Genomic DNA, 25,417 nt, shown 5'->3' on the forward strand with positions numbered 1-25,417 from the left:
TGCGAGTTGGAACGGCACGCTGTAAAGGGATTTTGGCAGGTTTTTATCGGAGATGTTTCGTTGGAAAGAACCAGCCACAGGTCTTAAAACGACATACGTTTATTTACGGTATCATAAATACCTAAAGATCGAGTACACAATCGCCCTGAGACAAATCCTCAGCAAGACATCAACTTGAATAAACAATTCCACCCAATCAGGACTGGTGATACTTTATACACCAAAACCGAGATCTGTCGACGGTACACCAGACTGAAGTTGTAGACCAGTAAACTATACCAACACTGCAACTGTTGAAAGTCTCCTCTTATGCATGTCGGCTGGCAACGGTAGAAAACCTCCCCAGGGTAACAAGAATGGGCTAACATTGATGCAATCATCAAGGCAGCCGAAGCCAGGCATAGTTGGATAAACTTCCCTATCCTGTCACCTAACCTTGCGAGCAAGATCTGTCCAGTCATGTAATGTTCAGACGTACTAAATCATGTCGTTTTGCCATCAGCAGGACTGCACCCAGCCGTCCAGGGACAATGGAAGTCCTCTCACGCTGGGAGCGGAAGGGGGGGGGGGGCATAGCCAGCTCTGGTCAATTCCTTCCAGTCAACGTCTAAAGGGCCAATGCTACACTCTCAGCAAGTTGGAGGGGTTGGGGCGCGGCCCCCTCTCAGTTGGTTGGAGGGGTGCGCGGCCCCGTGGCCACCGAGTTCGCGCACCAGTGCAGCGGTCTGACCGGCTGCGGGCTATCTCTGGCGGGCGCGACCCGCTCTGTATTCAGCGGGCGTGCCCACCGCCGCCATCCGACACACTGTTGGCATGCCCGGCGCCGAGGAGCCAGCGATCCGTGTTTGAGCGTCGACAGCGACGGAAATACTCGGTCGACGTCGACGCGCTGGCCGTCCGTCACGTCTCCGCTCATGCCCGCGGGCGTTAGCCGCTCGACTGGCCGCCGCCCGATGACACGATAGGGCCAATCGCATATGCCGGCGCGGCGGGGTGGCCGCAGTGGTGGTGACAGGTCAAACGCGCAGCAGCCGCACGACCCGGAAGATTAGGCACGCCTCCGACGGCGGCGTATTCGCCGCTGGCGGACCCCGTCCATGGCGTCGGAAGGGAGCCGGGGCTTGCAATCAGTGCCGGTGTGAGTCACAGGGAAATACCAACTGGGAACTGGTGGCTCGCTCCGCTGCTTTAGCATGAGAGAAATAATAGGTGCCTCAGTGGCGGCACTGCGCCTTAGCCACCGAAAGAGTAATCGCAAATAAGTCCGTACAAGCGTGCTGAAGTTGGCTGCGTGCGGTAACTGTGGAATTCTGAAGGCAGAAGTGATACAAATATTTTAGATAAGGTACGGGTTACGGTAGGTTTTTTGAACAGGTAGTTTTCAGCGTTTGTTTTGTGTTTGCACAGTTGTTTTCGTTTTAATTCAGCTTATTCCGTTTTAGTCTGCATTCACCACTGACTGAACCAGCGCGACAAATCGTGGCGCATTTCTTACAAAGGATGCCAAACGATTTTCGCTTAACGACTGCCCGACATATGTTAACCCCGGTTTGCGCTTCTTTTGACAATTTGGGGTTCGGTAAAAGCCAAAAAACCGTCAGTAGTTGTGTTGTTACCTTCAACGCCAATGCCTCAGCGCCTTAGCAACATGTTTCCAACGAGCACCAGATTTGATGGCAGGCCACAGTGATATCATTTGCGATGTCTTTGTCTCCAAATCACTAGACTACCCATCGCTGAGGGGACTGCTCTACATCGTTATTTGGTTCCAGTCAAGACAATGAATTTGTCGAAACGGATGAACGAACTCTCAGAGCTTAAAACCAACCCTAGGAAAGACTCAGTGAACCCCACTGACGAGATTATTTAACCATCTGACAAGCTCCAACTAAAGTAATATGGTACCGATATTTTGAAACACCATTAGTGCCCCATCTGGCATTCGCAGTCCACCACTTGCTGCTTCATTCCTGATGACTCCGATCGAGCCGCATGACATGAAAACGCAGAACTGGAATGGTCAGGTCAGGTCAGAAGATCAGAATGATCAGGTCAGGCCGGAAGAGGTGGTGCTCTACAGACTACGCATCGGGCACACGCACGCAACTCACGGTTATCTGTTGCAAGGAGCCGAAAGGCCTATCTGCCATCGATGTGGTGCTGTTCTCACCGTTGGTCATGTGCTCTTATCGTATCCGCGCCTCGTGGAAAAACGTCGACGTTACTTTGGACAGCGTGACTTGCCCCTGACGCTCTGTGACATTTTAGGGAACAACTCGCGCTTTCTTGAATCTAAACAGGTCTTTTTGTTCCTTAAACATATCGACTTCGGGACTCTTTACACGGCTCATTAGTTAGGTAAAATAAAACTCGCTATCGGCGCCAAGTGACCACTGCAGTTGGCACGCCCGAAAACATCAATAAACAACAGCGAAACTAGAATGCTTTTTCAGCAGCAGTTTATGTACAGCATGAAAAGTTGGCCATAGCGACCTAAGCAGCGCCCCAGTGCAATGTTCAAGTTCTACAAGATCCAAATACCAACCTACTTGAGTATAGCACACATTTCAGTGTCCTGCGTGACAGCATCAAATACCTCGGAGACAGTAACGTATTTGGCAGGCCGACGGCAATCTGAAAGTCATTGGGCGCGCGTCGGAAAACAGCAAGGCATTTTTAGTTGTGGCTTACCACCTCGTGCAAATGGGGCACCATGCATGTGTCAATAATAGTCCATTTGAATATGGCATTTCTGAATTAACCATGTGTTTGCAGTCAACTATGTGTGAGCAGCCACCCACAAACCCTGGCCAGCTATAATCCACGTGTTATAGCTGAGATATGACATGCAATTGCAAGGAATCTGGGAATCGGGGGAGCCATTGCCAGGAATCTGGGAAGCGGGAGAGGGGCAATGGTAGAGTGGTTAGGGCGCTAGGCTCTGGGCCTGTCACTCCCTGGTTCGGGTCTCTGCCACACCACCAACGCATCCCACATGTACCGAGTAAAGGCATCCCGTCTCGAGATGGCGCTGGCAGTTGGTGAGATGTTGAGCCCCAAAACGCTGAAATTCTGGGAGGCGGCTCGCGTTTACAAAATGCAAGATGTTTTGTAAAGGCAAGACTTGTACGAAACATTAGGGGACATTGCGATTGAATGAAAGACCCGATCCGACCCGGCCCTGCGCAATGACTTTATCATTGCATGGAGTGATTTCCTTCTTACACCCATAATGTCAAGTGCATTAGAGATTTGGAATTCTGCTATGCGTTCCCCTCGCCACGCGTCTCAAGATGTCTTGTTGGTGATTGCGTGTCCAACTAAAACACAAGATTTCAGGAATTTCCCAGAGGTCATGCCTCTATATCGCTGATTCAATGTGTCGAGCGTTTTGTTGCAAGACTAATATATTCTGCCGTATCCTGCGCCAGGGAATCCATCAGCATTCATCAGGTCTCTTCTGAGGACGTCACTTGGGGGGCTTAAGAGTTTGCCATGCGATAGCTCATCTCGAGCCGCTCAGAGTTTCAAAGTTCATAATCATTGCACGAATATTAAGCCCGGAAGAAGTCAGAGTAGCTTAGTCCACCAACGAAGATAGCACCACGGGTTCATCGTCAAATGAGGCATGAAGTTTCCAACTGCCGAACTTCGTCATGCAGCACGGAACTTAAAAGTCTTCTTTACAGCAGACGAAATGACTGTGCCATTGTTTTAAAGTTGCATCGTCGTTAACTCTCAACTGTGGAATGATTGAGTGCTTCAATTTCATTGTCGTCGTTCACTCCCGAGGACCGTTTTAGACGGTTTGCCTTCTACGTAGCGCTGTGATATAAGATGAAGCGTAGAACAGCGTAGAAAATAGACGCAGCCGACAGCGTAGCGGCATGCGATATGTGCAATGGTAACACAGATTGCAACAAACAAACAACAGATTGCTCTTTTATTTATGCCAACCAGGCGACTTTCCTTTACCCCCATTGCATATTCGAGAACTGTTTGATTTGCTTTTTTTAAAACTGCCACTTATTTGCCCAGCGAACAGTGTGAGGGTCCTCTAAGCCGTGCTTGTCGCCCTGTTGGCGCGTCTGCTGCAGCTCGGCGCGGTCACGGACGGGCGAGGAGAGCTGCCAGCCCGCCGGACCCGAAGCTGCAGCGGCGCAGTCTATACCGCTCGCCGGGATAGCGTCCTGTCCAGTCGCTGCAGTCTTCCCGCGGAGCGCCGCGCCGCCGGCCGGTGTTTCAGACATGCATTCAGCAGCGAGCGTTGCGACATGTTTGGCGCCAGAAGTCGCATCGTTAGAACTAAGCTTCCTGCCGAACAGTTGTAACTGGTGGCAGCGCGCACTCAAGGTTTGCATAAGCGGATGTCGTTTCCAACAGACCCCATTCATCATCATCACAAACCATTTACTGGAACAAAGGTACAGCTCATGCAAATAGGACCCCAAGAGGCTTGAAGTTGCAAACCGCCTCGGCACATGAGTCTCACGGTCCGCTCTAGCAGAGTCGCGCATTTGAGACCGCGGCGGGAGCCTTTCCAAGGGTCAAATCTCACTCATCCGATGGCACCACCGGTTCCTCTGTGCAGCGTTGGGTGACGCTGCACCACGGGTAGCATCGTAGTACGCTGATGCCCAGCCGCTCACAGCTCAACCCGGCGATAAACTCTCGCAGTTTTGCAGGCTGTTGCAACGAAGCTTGGGGCCGCACAGAGCCAGCTGCTCGGCGTCGCAGCCCACCTGGCGTACGTCAGCTGAGGCCACGCCAGCCGCCCAGCTGCCTCCCAGACGCTGCCGCGGGACGTGGCCGAGGGTCCCGGAACAGCTCACGCGCTCCAGGCGCTTCACTCCCATCTGGCGCCGCCCTCGGGCGCCGCTGGCGTCGGTCGCTCTCGCGCGTGACCCAGGGGTCAGCCCCGGGCGGTGTCGCCGGCCGCGCCGCGCAGAGGACGCCACACGATTGATGAGCCGACTCCGAGCTGTCATTACGCGGCGCAGTATGTAAACGCGCGCCGAAGAGCAGCCGGTGTGGCCGTCAACAAGCTGTTATTTCCGTGCTGCGCTGGCGGCGGCGACGGCGGCGGCGGCGGCGGCGGCGGCGGCGGCCGAGAGGTCGGCCCGCCGCCGCCGCCCGCTCCGTCTCGGCGGCCGAGCCCGGCCAGCCGTCGACAACGGCCGGCCAGTAATTGCCGTCCGCAGTGCGTAATCGGTCGGGTGAGGCCCGGGTGGGCCCATCTCGGCACAGATGAGCCAGCAGGCCGCGCTGACGGACGGGCGCGCCGCTCTGCGTCCGTCAGCTGGCGCCGGCGCCAGCGGCGCCAGGCGCCAGCGGCTGGGTGACGCCCGGCCGTGATTACCGGCCCTAGGGCATGCGCTGCGCCCGGGCCTCGTTAACACTGGACGCCATTTGGACCGAGATGAGCTCATTTGCCGCGCTTGTTCTGGCGTTCAGGCGTTGACCACGTGAGGAGAGGCACTGGAACGAGGACGTTCAGAGCAGGCTTGTTTGCTCGCTGTTCTTGGTGACGCAGCCGTTAGCAAGAGCTTCTTCGTCGTTTTCCAGGGGCGAAGAAAGGATTTGCATAAAGTTCCACTTTCGCTTGAGCTACCGCGCCCAGTTTTTGTCAGCATTGGAGCGTCCGCCGTGCGCGGCGTCTTCGGCTCTGTCCAAGAGGCATCCCATCTGTACTCCACTGGTGGAAGTGAATGCTGCTCGGCCTTACGCATTCCCTCACGCATTCTCACAGCGACGCACGAGCTCCTTCCATAACACTGAAAAACAAGATGGCTCTCTTGCATTGGCGCTATAGACCCACCCATTTGTTTTACATCGCTGAGCTGTCCGGGTGTGTCTTTCAAGCCGGTAATAAAAGCTTTCGAGCAAAATTCCTTTCTCTAAGCCACATCACCATGCAGCTCACCCCACTCAACAAACCAATCGCATTTTAGCGCGTAACGCAGCAGATACTCCGCCCGACAGCGTCACATCACATTATTGACTTCTAAACTAGACGTACCGCCTCTGCCGCCTACCGCCTTTGGAACCCTCCCGGAGCGGCAGCCGTCACACCAATCCTTCCCAAGCGCGTCTGCTCCCCCGCCGCTCCACATCGGCCCATGTTTGGCGCCCCCCTCCGCCCGACTCCGGCCCGCCCGCGCGACCGCCGCCGTCCGCTGGTGTCTCTGGCCGCCCCCCGCTCCATCACTGTCCCGTAATGGGACCGCCGGCGGGCCGGGCGCGGCGGGACGGCCCGCGGCCGCGTGTCCCACTATTGTCCCCTTTGTGGACCGGCGGCGCTCCAGCGCACGGCCCAAAACAAGGTGACAAAAAGCGGGCCGGCCTGTTTGGACGGGCGGGTGAGGACCGGGCACGACCGCCTTCGGCGCGCACCGGGATCAATGGTGAGCCGGTGTCGGCCACGGGCGCCTCACGGCAAGCGACCGCTAATGGATTTACGACCGCCGCCGTGGCCGGGCGGCTCTGAGCCCGGCTTCACCGGCGCCGGTCTCGTGCGGCGAGGGCGCGCCGCGTGCATGGCGCAGGCGGAGGGAGTGTGGACGCTTCGTCTTGGCGGGGTGCGGAGCATTAAGATGGTGAGCAGAGGAGCTGTTAATCTCTGCTGGTAGCGGAGAAAAGGTGGCAAGACACGGCCATGGAATTCATACGATATGAGCCTCCCGCTGTGGTCGCGTCGTCACATTCCATTGAAGAATTCGACCAAATCTTTTTTAACGCACACTACCGCTTGTACTGCGTGGTACGTCGATGTTAAAAGCTTACTTCAGCGAGATCACAATGACGGGCGCTGAAAAAGGGCCCCGTCCACATTCGTGACCACTGTCCATAATTCCACGAGTTAGTGTGGTGTAAAGCTGCGGCTCCTTCTCCAATTGCATCTGAATACCATTGAAATACCTTTGCACGTCCTAGCCCCGCCATTACAGACGTTTAAAGCGGCTTGCAGGCATGGAAGCCAATTCGGCGCTCTTGTCATGCAGCAGTTCGAACAGGCTCCTCCGGCGTCATTGATCCAAAGCACGCGCTGCCCACCGAGGCGAAAAATATCCGCACCGCCCGGAGCACCGCGCGGCGGACGCAAGTTCTCCCGTGCAGATAGCCTTCGCGCCCGGAGGCGCCCTGCAGTAGCCCGGCGCTGCCCGGAGCAGGAGCGGGCAGCCTCTGCTGCCCGTAGCGCAGACGAGGTGGCGAGCGGCGATTAGCGGCGCTGGGCTGGCGCCGCCAGATGCTGTGGCCGGCGCCGCCGCGGCGCCCGTGAGCGGCGACGGGGCGTGCGAGTGGACCGGAAGATTGGCCGAATTCACGCCCGGCCCGCTGGGAGCTCGGCCACGTCGCCGCCGCTACAGATTGAAGGAGGCGGCTTTGTTCGACGTGTTGACGGCAGGACGCGGCAACAATGCACCGACTCGGAGAGACGAGCGGCGGAAATTGGCGCAAGTCGCGCGGGCCCGCGCGTGTTGACTCCGTGGAGGTGCCGGGGTTGCGGCAGATCCCGCCGCGACACGGCGCCCCGTCGGCCGGGCCCGCGGTGATAAGCAGCACGGTCAGCTAACGAGCCCCGCAGCACGCGCGTGCCGAGTCGGGCAGATGACGCGCGCGATAACTGACGGCGATACCATCCTGCGCGACGGGGAGCGGCACGACACGGCGCTCGCATGCAAACGGTGTCCTCCTTGGACTCACCTGAGACGGACGAGGTCCACAGCACGAGCGTCACCAGGCAGACGGCTCGGGTCACCTCCATGGCCCTTGACGAGGCACTCGGGCTTCTTCGCGCTGCTGCCGGTGGCCGGCTCCGAGCGCCACTGGCCGACGCGCGGCGCTCTACACACTCCAACCCACTCCTCCGGAGCGCGGGGGACAACTGCATTCGGCGCCGCCGCCGCCGTCGCAGACGTCCCGAGCCTGCCGTCGCCCGCCGCAGAGCGGCAGCACCGTCGCTGGAGGATTGGAACTGAAGAGGTTTTGCGTATTACGCACGGCGCATCGTCGACAACGCGGCGAATACCCGCTGCATTAATAACGGAAGTTGGTCTCAAACAAAGGATCGCGACCGGCCGTGGACAGTCGGCTATTGTCCTGCTGCGAAGCGTACTTGATGATTTGCCAACTGTGATTGAAAACGGAGCTCGCGGAGGGGCCGTGGGAGGGGGAAGGGGGCGCAACAGCATCACCGACAGCAGGCAGCAAGCTGGGATGGGTTAGGCGGCGTACACTTGGAGCACCATCTGTTTCTAATGAGATATCGGGCTGCTGTTTCTGTCACCGTTTCCGACCCTGTAATCTTAAATATATTGCCGGCCTTTGTCAATAAGCTTTGTTGCATAATCTCGATGTTCCTTGTGGCTCTCTGTTGGCCTGATGTCTTTATGCCTCTATGTCGTTATGTGCTGGTAGTCATACATGCTATTTTGATCTCACAGACAGCCGTACAGGCATCGTTTCACAGTTTGTACAATTAATGAGAAGAAATAATGGTACCTTAGGAGAATATACGCTATTTGATTATCGCAGCTATATCAGGGGCTCTATCCAGGTTCAGTGATAAGCAATACATAAATGAATGGCTAAATTTGGGAAAGACAGGATATCTGTGACTCTCTTCCCGTGCCATTCCCTCCCTATCTGATCCGTGGCATAGCGTGTAAGAAATTTTGTATGAAGTGTGGTGTCTTTTGAGCCTTTCACTGCAAAAGAGCGGCGTACATATGAACGCACTAAACAGCCGAGACGTTAGCCAATATAAGCAAGAGATGAACTACCAAGAGAGCTGTAAATAGCTGCCCGAACATAGTATATTTTATGTCTAGCATGCTTGAATGACGACAGGTGAGACGGATTACTTTGGGAAACATTTAATTTTTGCTGAACTGGACAGGAGCTCATGTGGAGTGAGTGTCAAAGGATAAAGGGTAAAGGTTAAAGGACTAGATCGAACATGTATGGCTTGGGATATCAGCTGTGGATGTGCTAATATGAGCGATAGGATTGTTCCAAGCCGGGCTTATGTTCACTCGTGAGTGCACAGACCCAGCTTGAAACGTCGAAACTTGTCAGAAAGCGTAGTCATAAAACATTGAAACGTCGAATTTACTCTTGAGCATGAAGCGTCGAGCACTGGCAATACACGAAGGCAACCCAGCATGAAGCGTCGAGTACTGGCAATGCAACTACTGTTTGCACTATAACGTTGTTTGGCACGCGCCCGGGCGGCCTGTTGGAAACCCTTCGCTCGGACGGAAGGTCAGTTTGACTCCCATGAGATTTCAGGAGCTAACAGAGCTAGAGACACCAAGTTTACAGGGTGTGTTGGCCTGTACGTGAAATCACTTAGGTCAACGTGTCAGGTTCCTAGATAATGAAATCAGGTCAAATGAGGTTAAACGGCTCAAACTACAGGCTGTTCTCTAAAGTGCCCCAGAACCTAGATACATGTTCCAAGCAAAAGTTCACATGCTCTTTAAGGTCAGTGATGTAGTTTGACCTTTCGAAAGTCAATGTGACTAGAATTATACTTCTAAAACAAAATGTTGTCCTGAGTCACTTTAGGTCAGTGACCTATTCTGACCTTTAGAAATTCCGTGGAAGATGTTTAATGCAGTTCCTGTTATCAATCAATTCAAAGTGAGCACCGGAAACTGCACCATACAGCAAGTCCTAGAATTATAGATCAGGTTGGTTTTGAGCTTAGTCTGACCTTAATACCTGGCCCTAGGTCACTGTTATCTGTTCATTCAATTGTTGTGTTGCCTCAGAAAGCGTATCAGTGATTAATGGCTTCGTCTAACACTCCGTTGATGCATCATATTGAATGATTCCTAGAAACTCACTTCGCTGAATCCATGGCCTGACTTGGACCTGCTGTAGGTCGGCGACCTTACAAGGTACTTCTAAATTTTTGGTACCGAACGATCTGTTATTCAATTGTCTGCAGCTACGCATAATTTGGCGCGGCTACATCGCGCAATCAATGGCGTCAATTTGATCCCCCACCCGGGCGCGTATTAATCCGTGCCTCCTGGTATATTGAAAGTCAATAACTTAGCACAATACCTCAGAACACTACAACAGATATTATACAAATTGATTAAATTGGATATTATACTGAAAATGCGTTCTATGATGAAGAGGTCTACTACGCACTTCCAGCGTAAAACAGCACCTGTGGATACGTGCGACAGCGTTTAGTGTCCGAGGTTAAGGGTTGTACTGTACGAAATGTGCTTGCTCGAAACATACACGTCTCGCGAGTACGCCACCAATAGCAATAAGTCTCCCTTTACCTTCCATAATCAACCAAGGGAAGATGTCCAGATTGCCTCAGTAAAAGAGCTGATGGAGATAAAGCTGGTTACCATGTCATCTGTAGCTGGTTACCATGTCATCTGTAGCTGGTTACCATGTCATCTATAGCTGATTACCATGCCATCTATAGCTGGTTACCGATGTTCCAAGGTTTGATACCATGGGTAACAGCGCCAAAGACATCGTTAGGTGTGCGGAGTTGGCAGCGTGTGCTCCCTCCGTCGATGAGAACAGCTCCCACATCCCATAAGACGGCAACTTTAATAGTCCCTGGGCGCTTAGCTGACGTGGAGTGGTTTGTTCCATTCAGCAGAGATATTACACTCTTCTCTGGTTGGTGTTCGTTCCTGGAAATGTGTTAACAGGCGCACCCCATTATCGATTGTATATTTTGAGGCACCGATATAACGTGGATCTCAAAACGAGCTGGCAGCGGCGGTGGTGCCTGGCTTTTGGAAAAGTTTTAAGTCGCGCAGGAACTGCAATGCCACTGCAAGTGGCTGGCTGCGGCCAATAACACGGAGGGACACATCTCAGCCCGGGTCTGTTAATTTCAGACACAGACGCCAGTGTAGGGGACAGCATATGCACATTAAACAGTGCATACGCTTGCCGCGCCCATGCGGTATTGAGCGTTCCGTGTTCCACGTCAGATCTGACTCAAGTCACGCTATTCCAGCTCCTCCTTTTCTCGTTTGGGGAAAGTGGATTTAACATCTGTGACAACCACTTTGCTTTCGTTCGTTCGTTTGCCACAAAATAGGAGGGAGCGTTCTACCCGTCTCGCTGTCTTCCGCGTCAAAAGTTCAGGCGCGTGATGACGGAACGGCCTCGAGTCGCGACTGGTGAAAGTAATCTGCACGCATAATCACCTGACTATTCGGGGTAAGCCCATGCCAGCATTCCACACCGCCTGCGCGATGTCAATACTTGTCTGAAACCATCACTTCGTCGTGATGGCAGAAGGCTGCGAGATGATGCTGTTTACGGGAACAGTAAGACGCGCCAAGTCGGATTGCGTCGAGAACAGCTCCTGGGAGGAATGCAGCAAGGCTAACACGCACGACAGAAACGCTTCGGGAGTTGCATCACGCGAACCAGCTCTTTGACGTTTGCTGCTTAAAAGAACAGTTATTGAATGCAAATGTGTTTTGTGGTAAATGGTGTGAATTGAAGCCCGTTGCGATATGGTGCGTTTCACTAAATAAGATTACGCACATTAGTTACTCGTTAATGGACGGCCACACGATGGTACTTTCGTAACGCTCATCGATAGAAATGAACGCAGCATTAGAAACCGCAGTCTGCTGAGGACTGAGCCAATATTTCTACGGAGGGGATATGATGTTGGACATGGGGCCATATCATTACCATGATGGACATAGGGCCTTATTGTAGTTCTGCAAGCCGCCCCTCCGGCATTTTCTCTTCATCACAAAGGTTCAACGACTTTTCCTGAAGATGGCATTTCAAAGAACAATCAAGAAAATCAAGGAAACTGATCTTCAAGTTACCGAGGGGTGATGAATGATCGCATAGATATATAAAAAGTCATTGGAATATAGGAAGAACAAAGGTATCATACACATCCTAATGACGGCAAATGCTTGATAGTTATTTCTTTACTAATAATTCAGGGCATATAAGACGGTGTTAACAACCTTATTCCTCGTAGAATAGCCACGAAATGGAGACAAAGATGCATTGATATTTCGGCTGCATGCCTTTATCGAAACGAATATCAGTAGTGACGACTGATATGGTCCCGTGCCGAGACAAGTGAACGACTGACTGGAATCGCAATCCGTCTATCTTTCCATTCTCCTAGCTTTGCTTCGAGGAATAACTAGAATCGTCTTATTGACAGACATAATGTTCCTCGTAAATGCACTTAACAGCTTGCCTAATGTATGGCTTATCTAATGCTGCTTCCTTTCAACATAACAGCTCACAGTGTCGAAAAATAGCATGTTGTTTCGGGTATACCTATTAGACACGCTGAGCAAAGGATCGTGCGCTCATTGACGAAGCGTGCCAGCATGTTTGCACAAAATCGTCAAAGGAAACGAGCACGCACACCGGGTGCGATGATAAATTCACCGCACGTAACGCCACGCGTGCTCCTACGTACATGGTGGTGCCGACCGTCAAATTCCTGAAGTCCGAAGCCTCGAAGGAGCGGGAGATCCGGCTGAGGTCGCACATCCGAGTCGTGGCGTCCTCCGACCGATGAGACCACCCGGGTGGCCTGGGCCACTCTCACTGCCTTACGCACGCCAACTTAGCCAACTCTGCCCCATCAGGGAATGGAGAAAGTGAAAATTAAATCGTCCCAAAAGCGGACGGCTGCGCTAATTGACAACGAAGATGGAGCATCGCACACGACAGCGGCCTTCAGAAATATCTAATAAAGGCGGGAGTGATGCAAGACGCGGTCTTTATCATAGCCGATGTCTTAATCTCAAGACAGAGTGCTCTGGGACTGTGCAGGATGAGCAATATCATCATGTGGAACTGAATGCTCGGGCAATTTCAGAACAATCCCGAAGAATTCAGCGCACCATGATGAGTTTGTCTCAAATGTAGTCGGCTATCATATAATTCCCTTCAACAATGGTTACAGGTTTGTTTCTTGAAACACCTCTTCATTTGTTAGCAGCTATTTCGCTTATTGCAAAGTACTCGTCCCATATACATCAATTGAATGAGTACTGCATACGGCGACACGCTCAAATTCACATGTATGTTGACGGAATGATGATCACTCCGCACAAACCATTGATTTTCAAAGACTTGCTTTACCCGGGGAAAGAGGAGAAGGGATCATGCGTCTCCTTCAGCCTCCATCAAGGATTTGTTGGGTGTCATGGGGCATGAGGTAAGATGAAGAAAATGGCAACTGACACCGAATAACAGGCTTTCAAAGGCCCGAATTGGGCATCAAGTAAACAAAGAAATCATATGAGCTACAAAACCTACAAAATTATGTTGTGCAAGCGAGTCAGTGTTGCCAACACGTGTTGCACCGCTCGCTTGGTTCTCCCCTTGCCGTGCGCAGTCGTAGCTAGCATCCGAAAGGTGTGCGGTCGTAGCTAACATCCGAGCGGTGCGCAGTCGTAGCTAACATCCGAGCGGTGCGTAGTCGCATCTAACATCCGAGCGGTGCGCAGTCGCAGCTAACATTCGAGCGGTGCGCAGTCGTAGCTAACATCCGAGCGGTGCGCAGTCGTAGCTAACATCTGAGCGGTGCGCAGTCGCAACTAACATCTGAGCGGTGTGCAGTCGTGGCTAACATTTGAGCGGTGTGCAGTCGTAGCTAGCATCCGAGCGGTACACAGTCGTATCTAATGTCTGAGAGGTGTGCAGTCGTAGCTAGCAGACATCGCTCCGTCGGCCGGAGGCAGGACGCAGAGCAGCCACCATTGTACGATGACAACGACGCCAATTCTCGCACATTTCCTCGGAGCCAGTTCCAGGACCAACTTGTTCATCTAACTTGGGAGCAAAACATGCGTTTGGATAAACTTGGTCCGGCTAAATTTCTTGCCGCCCGAGTTGAACGAATTTCTATTTGTCTTGTGTTTTTCCCCCAGGGAGAAATCAGCCGAAGCAGTGATACGCACTATGGCTCGCTTCGATACGTTTCGTCCAACACTTTTTGAAATGAATTGCCTGAAGGCGACCGGGTGTGAAAACGGAACCTCCTCGGCAGACGCCGTCTGAAATTCGAGTCAGATTCGTCAGGAAAACGCTGGGCGTGGACAAGAAAAGGCAGCGGTTTGCTCTTTAGCATTGACTTATGCGGTGCACTCTTGCGCTCGTACCACCCAATTAGAGCAAGGTGCCGTATTCGTATGTGCTGTTGGTAAAGCTTTCTAATGGTGCAACGTTCAGTGAATAACATGGACTCATTTTCATGAACAAAACAACACACGCCAACCGTCAGCATTCCCAACCCCACCAGATGAGCAGTAGGACCCCTTGCAGCGCGAATAAAGTGTACCCAAAATTGTTGGTCGCAGGGTTGCAGGCAGGGGTGGGAGGCACAGGGAGATGCGCCTCCTTGAAGTTCCGAGCGATCCAAGGGGCCTCTTAACACCGATGATCAAGGGATCTAAAAACCATCTAAAGCATCTAAAGAAGCATCCAAAAGAAGAAATCGGCCCTGGTCCGTCCGAAACCTGGCTTGAAAGAGTTTCTTGAAATCAAGTGAGCCCAATTCGCTGATTTGTTTTGGGTGGGGCCCTCTCGTCAGCTGGGGGCCCTCTTTCTCCTGGATGTTTCCAACCCCTACAAAACTCTGCTTGTGCACCTGTGTGTAACAATGCAAGTAGTCGATGCTCAACCTCCGTAATCTGAATTTTCAGAAGTTCTAACCAGTCACAAACGTGTTAGGCTGTGTTTGGTATGTCGCCCGTATGTTGCCTGCCGTGAGCAGTGGTGACCGCGTACCAAGCTTAACAAGCTACACCATGACGCCTTAATGGCATCGAAAGTGTCGTTTTCATACTCCGTCCAGACCAATCCTAAGCTGCACTGCGGATACCAGAATGAGACAACACCAGCTGGTTTTGTCCAGATGCTTGTCAAACACATGGTGCACAGTGGAGCAGTTCTCACTATGTCCGTCCTTTTCGCACGCCGGTCGGTAGCACGGCCACCACCAACGACCCGGCTGGAGGCACCTAGCCGTCATATTTCCCGTAATAAAAAGCCATTTTTCATCCAATTAGACCCGAATGAGAGCTGTTAATTAGCTGCAAGAAGACGGGGTCGTCGAGGAGCCATCACGGGTCTCGACCCTCCAGTGTCCGTCCCCTCCCGCCCTGCCCCCCCCCCCCCCCACCCCGCCTCCCGCCTTGCCGTTTGTCAGCCGTCAAGGTCAGTTGGGCCCTGACACGCGGCGCCTCCTGTCCCACACACCAACATACAGGTGACGCGCTGCGGTCAAGTGATGCACCCGGCCTGCTGCTGGGGCTGATGTCACTGCTGCTGCAGCACTCTGTGGTGCGCAAACAGGCCCCAGAGCGGATCGCTAAGGCCACACGGTCTGCTGACGGCCTTTCGGGGTGTTCTTAAGACGTTCTTGAGGTGACGGAACAGCAGGGTTGTGTGTGCTTTGTCGATACTGTGTGGCATGAGGAGCGTCTGTTGATGGTAATGTTAGGGAGACGGCGCCTGCATCAGCTGACTTTCATCGGGCTTTATCGGAGTCAATGTTGTACTGTACCTAGTGATTTGACGGAAAACTCCTGTTGACAATCGCCGTCGATTCCCAACCTCATTCAGCAGAGTTCGTCGGGTCGCACAACGCAAGAGGTCCTGCCTCTACTTCAGCGCAGCGCGCAGTCCCAGCGTTGTCGTCATGTTGCTGGGCACAGAGACCGCTGGCTTGTCCTGTTACGTCGACCGAGCGGCGGCGGGCGGCGGCGGGCGGCAGTCCGCCAGGTCACGGCAGAACAGCCGCGGGCAGGGGCGGGCAGTGGCGAGCGGCAGTCCGCCAGGTCACGGCAGAACGCGTCCAAAGGTGCGGCGCCGGTCGGCACCCACTCGGCCGTTGAAATGGGATCTGCACTATCGCCGTGCCCGGTAATGAATTGCCGACAAACAGCGCGCTCGGGTCGGCCCGGGATATATATCCAGCAGCTGGTGATATCGCTAACGGCCTGAGGCCTGACGGATCGCGCCAGATAAGGCGCCAGGTTTAGCGTCGGCGATAGACGCAGTGGAGCGCCCCCCCGGCGTCTTGATGAGCTTGACCGGGCGAAGGCGTGGTTCCGGGCTGCTTGCCTGTGGGCGCGACCGCATCACACACATGGGTGAGGAGCGTTAGCGACATGGATGGAATATTGTTGTTTTGATTATGATGCGCATGTGCAACGATAGGGCCCGGTTGTTTTCTGCTGTGGAGTGGAAACCAGGGAGAGTCAAGCTTCATTTGTGCCTACCGGCAAATGAACAAGCGGTCAAGTTTACCAACGCTGTGTTTCTAATGGTGATGATGCAGCGATCAGGGCTTTTTGACTGTGTTTCGGAAACGGAGAAGCACCGAGCCATATTATTTGGTGTACGTATACAAAGCAGATGTGTGAGCCAATATGAACACAGCTACAGTTGGCAACAAAGCAGCAGTTCAGATTTATCATCTCCGCAATCTTAATGGTTGCCTTTCTAGGGATCTGGCCTGTCACCTCCGAGCAGTGTAAGCAAGAGGCAGCGGCCAGCATTTTTGTCTACTGGCAACTAAATGAAGTGATATGCTATTATGTGTTGTACTATTTCATCTCATGCGTGCTCAAACTGTCCATGTGCTGAAGGCTGTTGTCCACGATACGTTTCTATCCATTGTCCCGTAATGACTAGGCAACTACAGCCATCATCTGTCTTCCAAATAAATCTGACTTTCTGAAACGCCTGAAACATATCATAACTTTATGGCAGAGTTTGCCTATCCGTTTTTTTTTTGCCTCCCTTATATTGAGGCTGTGTGCTGGTGGTGCCGGCGAATGGCATCCAGTGGTAGTGATGCGGTATACGATTCCCGCAAGTCCGTCACACAAGCACATAGGCGCCGCACATCACATATCTGTCATGTGCGTGGAAAGCTGTCAGCTCGTGTATGCCCTATCATTACTGCGTGTATTCTGTTTTGAAGCTCACACACCGTGATGACGTACGCGTCGCGTAATAAAAAATGAGGCTATTGGGCATAACATTGCTATGACACACAGTTTTCCGCTCTGAGCGAGATCATTTGCGTTTCATCTTGCGCCTCTTTGTTCAGCAGCTGGCGCAGAATTGCCAATTACCCCCTCCGGAGAATCTGATGTGCAGCTTCATCCACAGAAGCGCCCGGAAGTAACCACTTTGCCTCGACCGGCTAGCAGCGGTCGGTCTTGAGTCAGCTGGACAGGTCGTCTCCCAGACCGGTGTGCCTTTCACATTGGTGGCCATTTCACCCCTGGATGCGCTTCCAATCGCACAAATCTGTTTCGCTCCATGCCCGACAGCTCCACGCCTAATTGGGGAAGGAACTGGGAGGAGGGTTGCATCAATGTGATCAAAGCTAAACAGATCAGTTCGAGCAACGCTGCCCTGCGCCCACCATAGCTAAGTTGTCACCCACATGCATTCCAAGCATTATATAACTGAAGCAGTTCGACGGGTGTGACACGAAAGCCTTGAGGGTTAACGGCTCTGTAGGAAGCCGGTGTGTTGCACCTTGAGGATGACATCCACAAATTAATCAAGCGTAATTCCGCCTGGGGACCCATCAACTTCCAGCCTCATGTTTGGCGCATACCTAACCATCCCCAACTAAGACTATATGCATCGCACATTCTGGTGCAGTTGCCACGCACGCGCGCCGCCGCAGTCTCCGGGTGACGGCAGCGCGGCACCCCGACCGGCGTGCTGGGTTCAGGACGGCTGACCTTTCCGCCGGTGTGGCTTTCGGTTCGTCGGTCTGCCCGGCCGCTTCAGATTTCCGCCATTAGCGCTCGCGCCGGTGGCGAAATGGCTGCATTTCCAGTTCATGAGGCCGACACTCAGCACTGCCGTGGCCGCGGCGGCAGCGACAGGCGCCGCCGGCCGCCGGCATCCGCGGCCGCAGCCTCCAGAAATGTGCTCGCTTGTTGTGCTCAGATGAGCTGCCTCGCTCCGCGTGGACCCGAACGCATTTCCAGCCAGCGTGGGCTGCGCTGGCGCGTGAACGATAACGGAGACCGTCGTTGTATCCCAGCGGGCGAGTGGTTCTCCGACTAACTCCGTGCCGGCTGCGAAGAGTGCGGTTCTCCGTCCAACTCCGCACCGGCCGTGAAGAGTGTGGTTTTCTGACCAACTCCGCACCGGTCGCGGTTCTCTTACTAACTCCTCGCCGGCCGTGAAGAGTGTGGTTATCCGTCTAACTCCTCGCCGGCCGTGAAGAGTGTAGTTCTCCATCTAACTCCGCACCGGCCGTGAAGAGTGCGGTTCTCCGTGCCACTCCACACCGGCTGCGAACGCTACGGTTCTCCAGCGTTGTTGGAGTCTGCCCACTGCAGGTGACTGACAGCGTCTTGTGGCGATAAGGCAGCCTTTGGAGCGTTCCAGGGGTTTGGCCAAACGTATGCAAGCGCCGGTGTGTGTGCAGGCGCCTAAATAAATTGCACTCACGGAAAACGTGACCTTAAGTTATGGTTTTTACGAAAAGGGCAAACCTGGGGCTCAAAAACTCACTTGGTTGATCCAGCAAACCAGGAGCAAACAGTGGGAACATTAAAGTTCACTCAACTGAGCTCTGCCATACCGCATATTGGCATTATAGCATGAATGCTGAGTCTGGTTGCCTCAACCACTATCCATTGCCGTCCTTACATTATAAGGCAACCCTAAGGACAAAACTGCGTACATTGCCCAAAGCAGGGAGAAAACAGGTTAAATCGAAGAGGACCAGTTGCCGCAACTTTCCATCCAAGCAGCTTGGACCTTTTGATGATTAACAGATGTATCGTTAGAAGAAGTAAGTCAAGGAGGGAGAACGCTGCGCCATACCATTATCATTAATCTGTTACCCTTCTTTTTGACAAAAAGTAATTATCTTGCTGCAAAAATTCAACAGCACTGATAGCGGCGGTGCAGTTTTTTGGATACCGGATGTCTTTCGGCGCTTGCTATTGTCATAAAATGTGTTGTTTTGCATCGGAAGTTCACGCTCCTTGTCTTAAAAACAATTTTTGAAAGAGTCTTTGGTAGACTCAGTTCCGCTCAGGATCTTTGTTGTCGGGTGAGCCGCATGTCTTGCATATTCCGCGAGAATGCCGACTGTGCTGCCTCTAGCGGCAACACTCATCCACATGGTCACGCTCCAATAAATGTCAAGCCCTCTCGTCACAACCGGGGTCGAGGACATTCAGCCGCTGTGCATCTCATGTGTCTGATGCATACTTCAATTCCCATGTCATGTTTGCTGGTAATGAGAATAATCAACAGCAAACTAGAGACGCGTTGTGAACGCATACCAAGTGCGTTATAAAAGCGAAGAGCCATACGTATTGAGTAGACTCCAGAGCACACATCAGGAGCTTTTTGCATACATTCCTATTGTCGCCGACATATTTTGAGTCACTTTTCTGTGATCTGCATGAATTTGATGGCAGGACTGCAGAATCATGCCCGCGTAAAAAACATGACATAATTACGTAGTTGTTGGCGCATACTTGAGGAAATGTGTCGACCTTCAAGCAAAACCTGAACGAATTACTTCGATTTCGTTCCGTCGATACTTTAAACCAAGTGGGCGCTAAGTTCCCCAAAAACACGGTTCATAACACCGTAGTCAGCTGAGTCACTGATGCCTGGAACGAATCGACCACCAAGGACCCACCTCAAAACGAATACAGTGTCAGGGATGCTAAAATGGATTAGTGCGGATGCGGTTTCACTCCATTACGAGCCATGTTAATGAGTTACGTGACCTGTCACGGTGAATTAGCAGTACCTGTGACAGTCACTCGAGTGAAAGCTACCACTCCTGAACCCCACGAAGGTGTGTTATGGGCTGAATCCACGCGGATGTCTTCTATCTTCGCCCCTGATTCTGCAGACAGCCGCCCTGGGGGATTACACAGACCGTTCTCGCGCCGTGTGACAGGCCGCCAGACGGCGCAGCGCTGCGCTGTCTCATGGACCGTAGGAAGCCGCTCGGTTAGCTGGCACTGCCGATCCGCCCTCTGCTGTCCCTACAACCACACGGGCAGCTGGCACCGCCGGTCCAGCCTCCGCTGGCCTGACAGTCACACGATCAGGAGGTACAGTCCCAGCTCACCCCTGGTACCACAGCCACACGATCAGGTGGTACAGTCCCAGCTCACCCCTGGTACCACAGCCACACGGTCAAGTGGTACAGTCCCAGCTCACCCCTGGTACCGCAGACACACGATCAGGCGGTACAGTCCCAGCCCACCCCTGGTACCACAGTCACACAGTCAAGTGGTACAGTCCCAGCTCACCCCTGGTACCACAGCCACACGATCAGGCGGTACAGTCCCAGCTCACCCCTGATACCACAGCCACACGGTCAAGTGGTACAGTCCCAGCTCACCCCTGATACCACAGCTACACGATCAGGTGGTACAGTCCCAGCTCACCCTTGATACCACAGCCACACGATCAGGCGGTACAGTCCCAGCTCACCCCTGGTACCACAGCCACACGCTCAAGTGGTACAGTCCCAGCTCACCCCTGGTACCACAGCCACACGGTCAAGTCGTACAGTCCCAGCTCACCACTGGTACCACAGCCACACGGTCAAGTGGTACAGGCCCAGCTCACCACTGGTACTACAGCCACACGATCAGGTGATACAGTCTCTGCTCACCGCTGGTACCAAACTCAACGCTGGCACAGCAGCCACACGACCAGGCGGTACAGCCTCTGCTCACCGCCAACATCACAGCCACACGGTCAGGTGGTACAGTTCCCGCTCACCGCTGGCACAACAGCCTCACGGTTAGTTTGTACAGCCCAGCCGTCCGACAGACAAGCCGGCTGCAGCCTGGTCGGACTAGCCGTCCAGTCATCATGGGACTCCGCCCGGCGGCTCGCGTGCCGGCCGCCCGCTACCGGTGTTGACACCCAGTGCCCCCGTCATGACGTCTGGTGAGTCACCAGGAGTCGCTACGCTATTAGAGTCACCAGTGGTGACTAGAAGCGTCACCGTAGCAACGCTCACGGCGTCCAGCAATATTTTTAGTCGTACAGTGATTCTGTCACGCCACCCAGGGGCATGTCACAACGCTCAGTGGCACTAGCACGCAGCTCACTGGCATTACCACGTCACCCACCGAAACGTCACGGTTCACAGTGACTTTGTCACCCGCCCGCCACCCAGTGATCCATTCACGCCTCACTGCCATGCCACACCTCCCAGTGACCCATCATGGCACCCAGTGACCCAGTCGCGCCGCCCAGCCGCTCAGTGACCTTGCCACGCTGCCCAGCGTCTCTGTTCCGCCGCCCAGTGACACTTGACGTACCGTCCAGTGACCCTGTCATGCTGCCCAGTGACGCTGTACTGCCGCCCAGTGACAATGACATGCCATCCAATGCCCTTGTTCCGGCGCTCAGTGACGCTGTCATGCCGCCCAGCGACTCTGTTCCGCCCCCCAGCGACACTGATATGCTGCCCAGTGACCCTGTACCGCCGCCCAGCAACACTGCCACGCTGCCCAGTGACGCTGCCACGCCACCCAGTGACGCTGTAATGCCGCCCAGAGACTCTGTTCCGCCGTCTAGTGACACTGATATGCCACCCAGTGACCCTGTACTGCCGCCCAGCGACACTGCCACGCCGCCCAGTCACCGATGACTTGCCCGTCCAACCGCCGCTGCCTGTGGGCGTTGCTCACGCTGGCCATGGCCCCATAATGAATTGAGCGCCACTTTGTGGCGCCGTGCCGGCCCTAATGTCAAATTAGCGGCCGCGTTCGAGCGGTCCCGGCCGACGAGGCGGCGGCGGCTTCACAGTGGCTCCCCGGAGCTCACACCAAGCGTCCGGCCGTGTCACGTGGGCCCGACCTGGGAACAGACGTGACCTCATCACCGGGCCACAAGGTGGTAATTGGTCATGGCCCTTCGTCACGCAAGGGTGACCCCCTCCCCTCCCTCTTGCCCATGGCAGAGAGGTTGACAGTTTCAGTTTTTCTCTGTGAGTATGAGCCTGCCTAGTTGAGGGACTTTGGGGAAGCTGGTGATTTGCTGATATTATATATATATATATATATATATATATATATATATATATATATATATATATATACATATATATATATATATATATATATATATATATATGTATATATATATATATATATATATATATATATATATATATATATATATATATATGTTTACACATGCATGTACCAACATTCATCCATGACACGTTTCAGCTCTATTTGAACCTGCTGCAGGCTGGACGACCTGTTCTTTCCATGTCCTGTCGTAAAACTAATAATCGACGCATTAACATTGGTTGTGGGATAGTAAAACTGCTAAGACACAACTTTGACATTTTGTTGTTTTTTAACATGAGCCCCTCTTGAACGCGTGATGTTCCCAGCGTATCAATTCACTTTTTCTCTCTTAGTCTCCGAAATATTTTATTTTTGCTACACACCCTCCCCAAGCCACAAATGATACCTTAGTTATCGAGTGAACCCGTGAAGTAACACGCATCAAGGTGACCAGTTGAATATCCTTTGCCCGGTGGTCAATACGACCGCCCTGAGATCTCATAAAGTTAAGAGAGCTAGAGACACTAAATTCACAGGGAATTTGGCCTGTGCGTGAAGTCACTTGTGTCAAATTCAAGGTTCCTAGGTCACGACCAACGGTTCAAATAAGGTCAAGCAATGTCAAACTCAAGATTGGTATCCAAAGTGCCCCAGACCTTCTCGTACAACCACCGTGAGAATAGATGCCTGTTCTAAGCAAATGGTCCCTGATACTCGTTTAGGGTCGATGACCTGGTGTGACCTTTCGAAGGTCATGGTGACCAAAATCATATACAACTGCTCTGATTTCTGCATTGGGATAAGCGTCGAGGATAATGCAGGACAGCATGCTCCCATAAATAAAACGTTGACTGGGGTCATTTTAGGTCAGCGACCAATTCTAACCCTTACAAAATCCATGGAAGATGTATAATACGGTTTCTGTTGCCCGTAAATTTAAAATGAGCACCAGAAGCCACCTTATATAGCAGCCACTGGAGTAATCAAGCAGTTCAGTTTCGACTTTGACCAAACTGAATGCCTGACCCTATGTCAATGGACTTTGTTCATTCCTTTGTTGTGTCGCCTAGGAAACATCACAGAGTTGTATAGCTTCGTTTAACACTCAGTTGTTGCATAAGATTGAACAGTTCCCTGGAACCCGTCCTTGTTGAATCCATGGCCTGACTTTGACCTGCCATAGATTCCGTAGACCTGCCGTAGAACCTTTCAAGATTCATAAAAATATACCAAACGATTTGCCATTTAATCGTCTACAGCCATGCAAAACTTGACGCGACATCATCGTGTTGTTCGGAAGTTATTTTGGACGAAACTTCAAAGGTCAAATTGACCCCCGACGAGTACCTCTTAACGTGGATAGATACGGGGTAGTCCGCCGATGCTCTTTCTGTCCAGATGGTTAATAATGGTTTTCCTCACTAGTACATGAAGCCCTGTCCCTCCCATCCCTCCTGTATAATATTTGCATTAACAGAAGTTTACAATGAACACGATACATACACAGACAGGAGGCACTTTATATGCTTGTCTGGCAAAACGCTTCTTAACTCTCTGCACAGAAACAGCGTCAATGACCTACCCCGTATCCATCCGCTGTAACTCAGTGGGCATTCGATTAATGATGTGAAATTTGTTGGCTTGGAGGGAGTGCGAAGCAAAACTGAGATGTTTAAGAGGCTCAGGAGATAAGGTGGACTGATGTACTAAAAACATTACGCTTTCAAGGCTCCTCAACCAAAAATCAAAATATAATGCACGAAACGTGTTAAAGAAGTGTCCGAGAAGGGCGCTACCGCACACCCAGCAGTCATGCGTCGATCATTAGCGCCACAATAGGACATCATGTCACGCATGTTATCGTATAATTCGCCATCTCTAACCAGCAGGTGTGATGTGCGCTAATTTGGGGGTCCACGTACGCAGCATACAGTGAAGAGCACCTGTCTGTTTTCGTATGTCCATAGTTATTAGCGTCGGTACCTTAAAGGTGTAACTAGGAATTACTGGACTCGGCAGGCACTTTTCTAGTAATTACTTGATGCAATGCGTCGTTTTTGTGTCCACTGGGATGCTGACATAATCTGATTGACAATGGATTAATGGAGTTTCACGTAAAAACAAATAGACTGAATGTTGTGTCAGTCAGTGTTTCGAAGTAAGTTATCATAGCTGGTGTTTTAACCTGGAGCACTTATTTTCTCGGAACCATCAGCGAGCAACGTTCCTGTTCGCCCACCACACAACCATGCAATGTGCCTCAAGCACGATACATGTACACAAGCAGTCATGAAGCCACCTAAGCCCTGAACATGCCTCGAGCTGCCGCTGGGGTCTTGCTTGCATCGTGCGCCACCGACAGAAGGTTCCTCCTGCGGCGCGATTCCCCACCTGAGCTCTAATTAGCCTCACCGTCAGCTGGAAGCGCCTTGTCACCTGCCATGCTCACCTAATGGCCGCCAGTGTAGGCGGCCCACAGGTGCGCAGGGGCGGCGCGTGACGGCGCGCCCTCGAGCGGAGCCGGGCCGGCCGCCGGCCGACTTCCGCTGCCGCCACAAAGGGCTGCTTGAGGTCGGCCCGGCCGCCGCATCAGCTGCAGCTCCGGCCGCCTGCACGGGCCGCGGCGGCGTGTCGGTCGTCGCTGACACGCTCGCCCGAAATAGGCGCGCTGTCGGGTCAGTTACGCCGCAGGTCACCTTGACCGCGGCACCGCCACGCAGTCGGCAACAGCCGGCGGAGGCAACCAGCGGCGCGCGCGCCGCCGGCTTCTGATGGGGTTTGCGCAGGGCGTTGGGCTTCCGCTGCGCACTGCAACGCTCACTGGCGGACTCCTGCGGCGATAGTCGATCTAACTGAAACCCGTACCCGGCCTGGCGAGGACAGCTGCAACCCGTACCCGGCCTGGCGCGGACAGCTGCAACCCGTACCCGGCCTGGCGCGGACGGCTGCAACCCGTACCCGGCCTGGCGCGGACAGCTGCAACCCGTACCCGGCCTGGCGCGGACAGCTGCAACCCGTACCCGGCCTGGCGCGGACGGCTGCAACCGCGAACACACACACACACACACATACACATACACAAGCACACCCACCCACACACACCCACACCCACACCCACACACACACACGCGCGCGCTAACACACGCACACGCACACGCACCCCCACCCCCCACTCACACACACACGTACTGCGCATTAAACGGGGACGCCGCAGGCGCCGGCGCTACCATCGCACTGAGGCAACTGTGGCCTGTGATCCTCCGGCGTCGCAGAGTAGAGACGCGGCGCAGAGAGCTGATCATTGCCTATGGCTGCTC

The 25,417-nt window shown here is 53.2% G+C and overlaps 1 protein-coding gene across 2 annotated transcripts in view; it reads right to left on the reverse strand.

The window, feature by feature from the left end:
- The window catches only part of LOC119105439 (synaptogenesis protein syg-2), a 51,829-nt gene extending 43,964 nt beyond the window's left edge, over window positions 1-7,865 (reverse strand). For both annotated transcript variants that reach the window (XM_037228906.1, XM_037228920.1), the window contains exon 1: window positions 7,705-7,865. In XM_037228906.1, the coding sequence (XP_037084801.1) occupies window positions 7,705-7,765 (61 nt within the window). In that variant the 5' untranslated portion in view covers window positions 7,766-7,865. The remainder of the gene's footprint in view (window positions 1-7,704) is intronic.
- Between the last annotated feature and the right edge of the window lie 17,552 nt (window positions 7,866-25,417).

This window comes from Pollicipes pollicipes, unplaced genomic scaffold (genome assembly GCF_011947565.3).
Source record: "Pollicipes pollicipes isolate AB1234 unplaced genomic scaffold, Ppol_2.1 Scaffold_2555;HRSCAF=2994_pilon_pilon_pilon, whole genome shotgun sequence".
NCBI classification, from domain to species: Eukaryota; Metazoa; Arthropoda; class Thecostraca; order Pollicipedomorpha; family Pollicipedidae; genus Pollicipes; species Pollicipes pollicipes.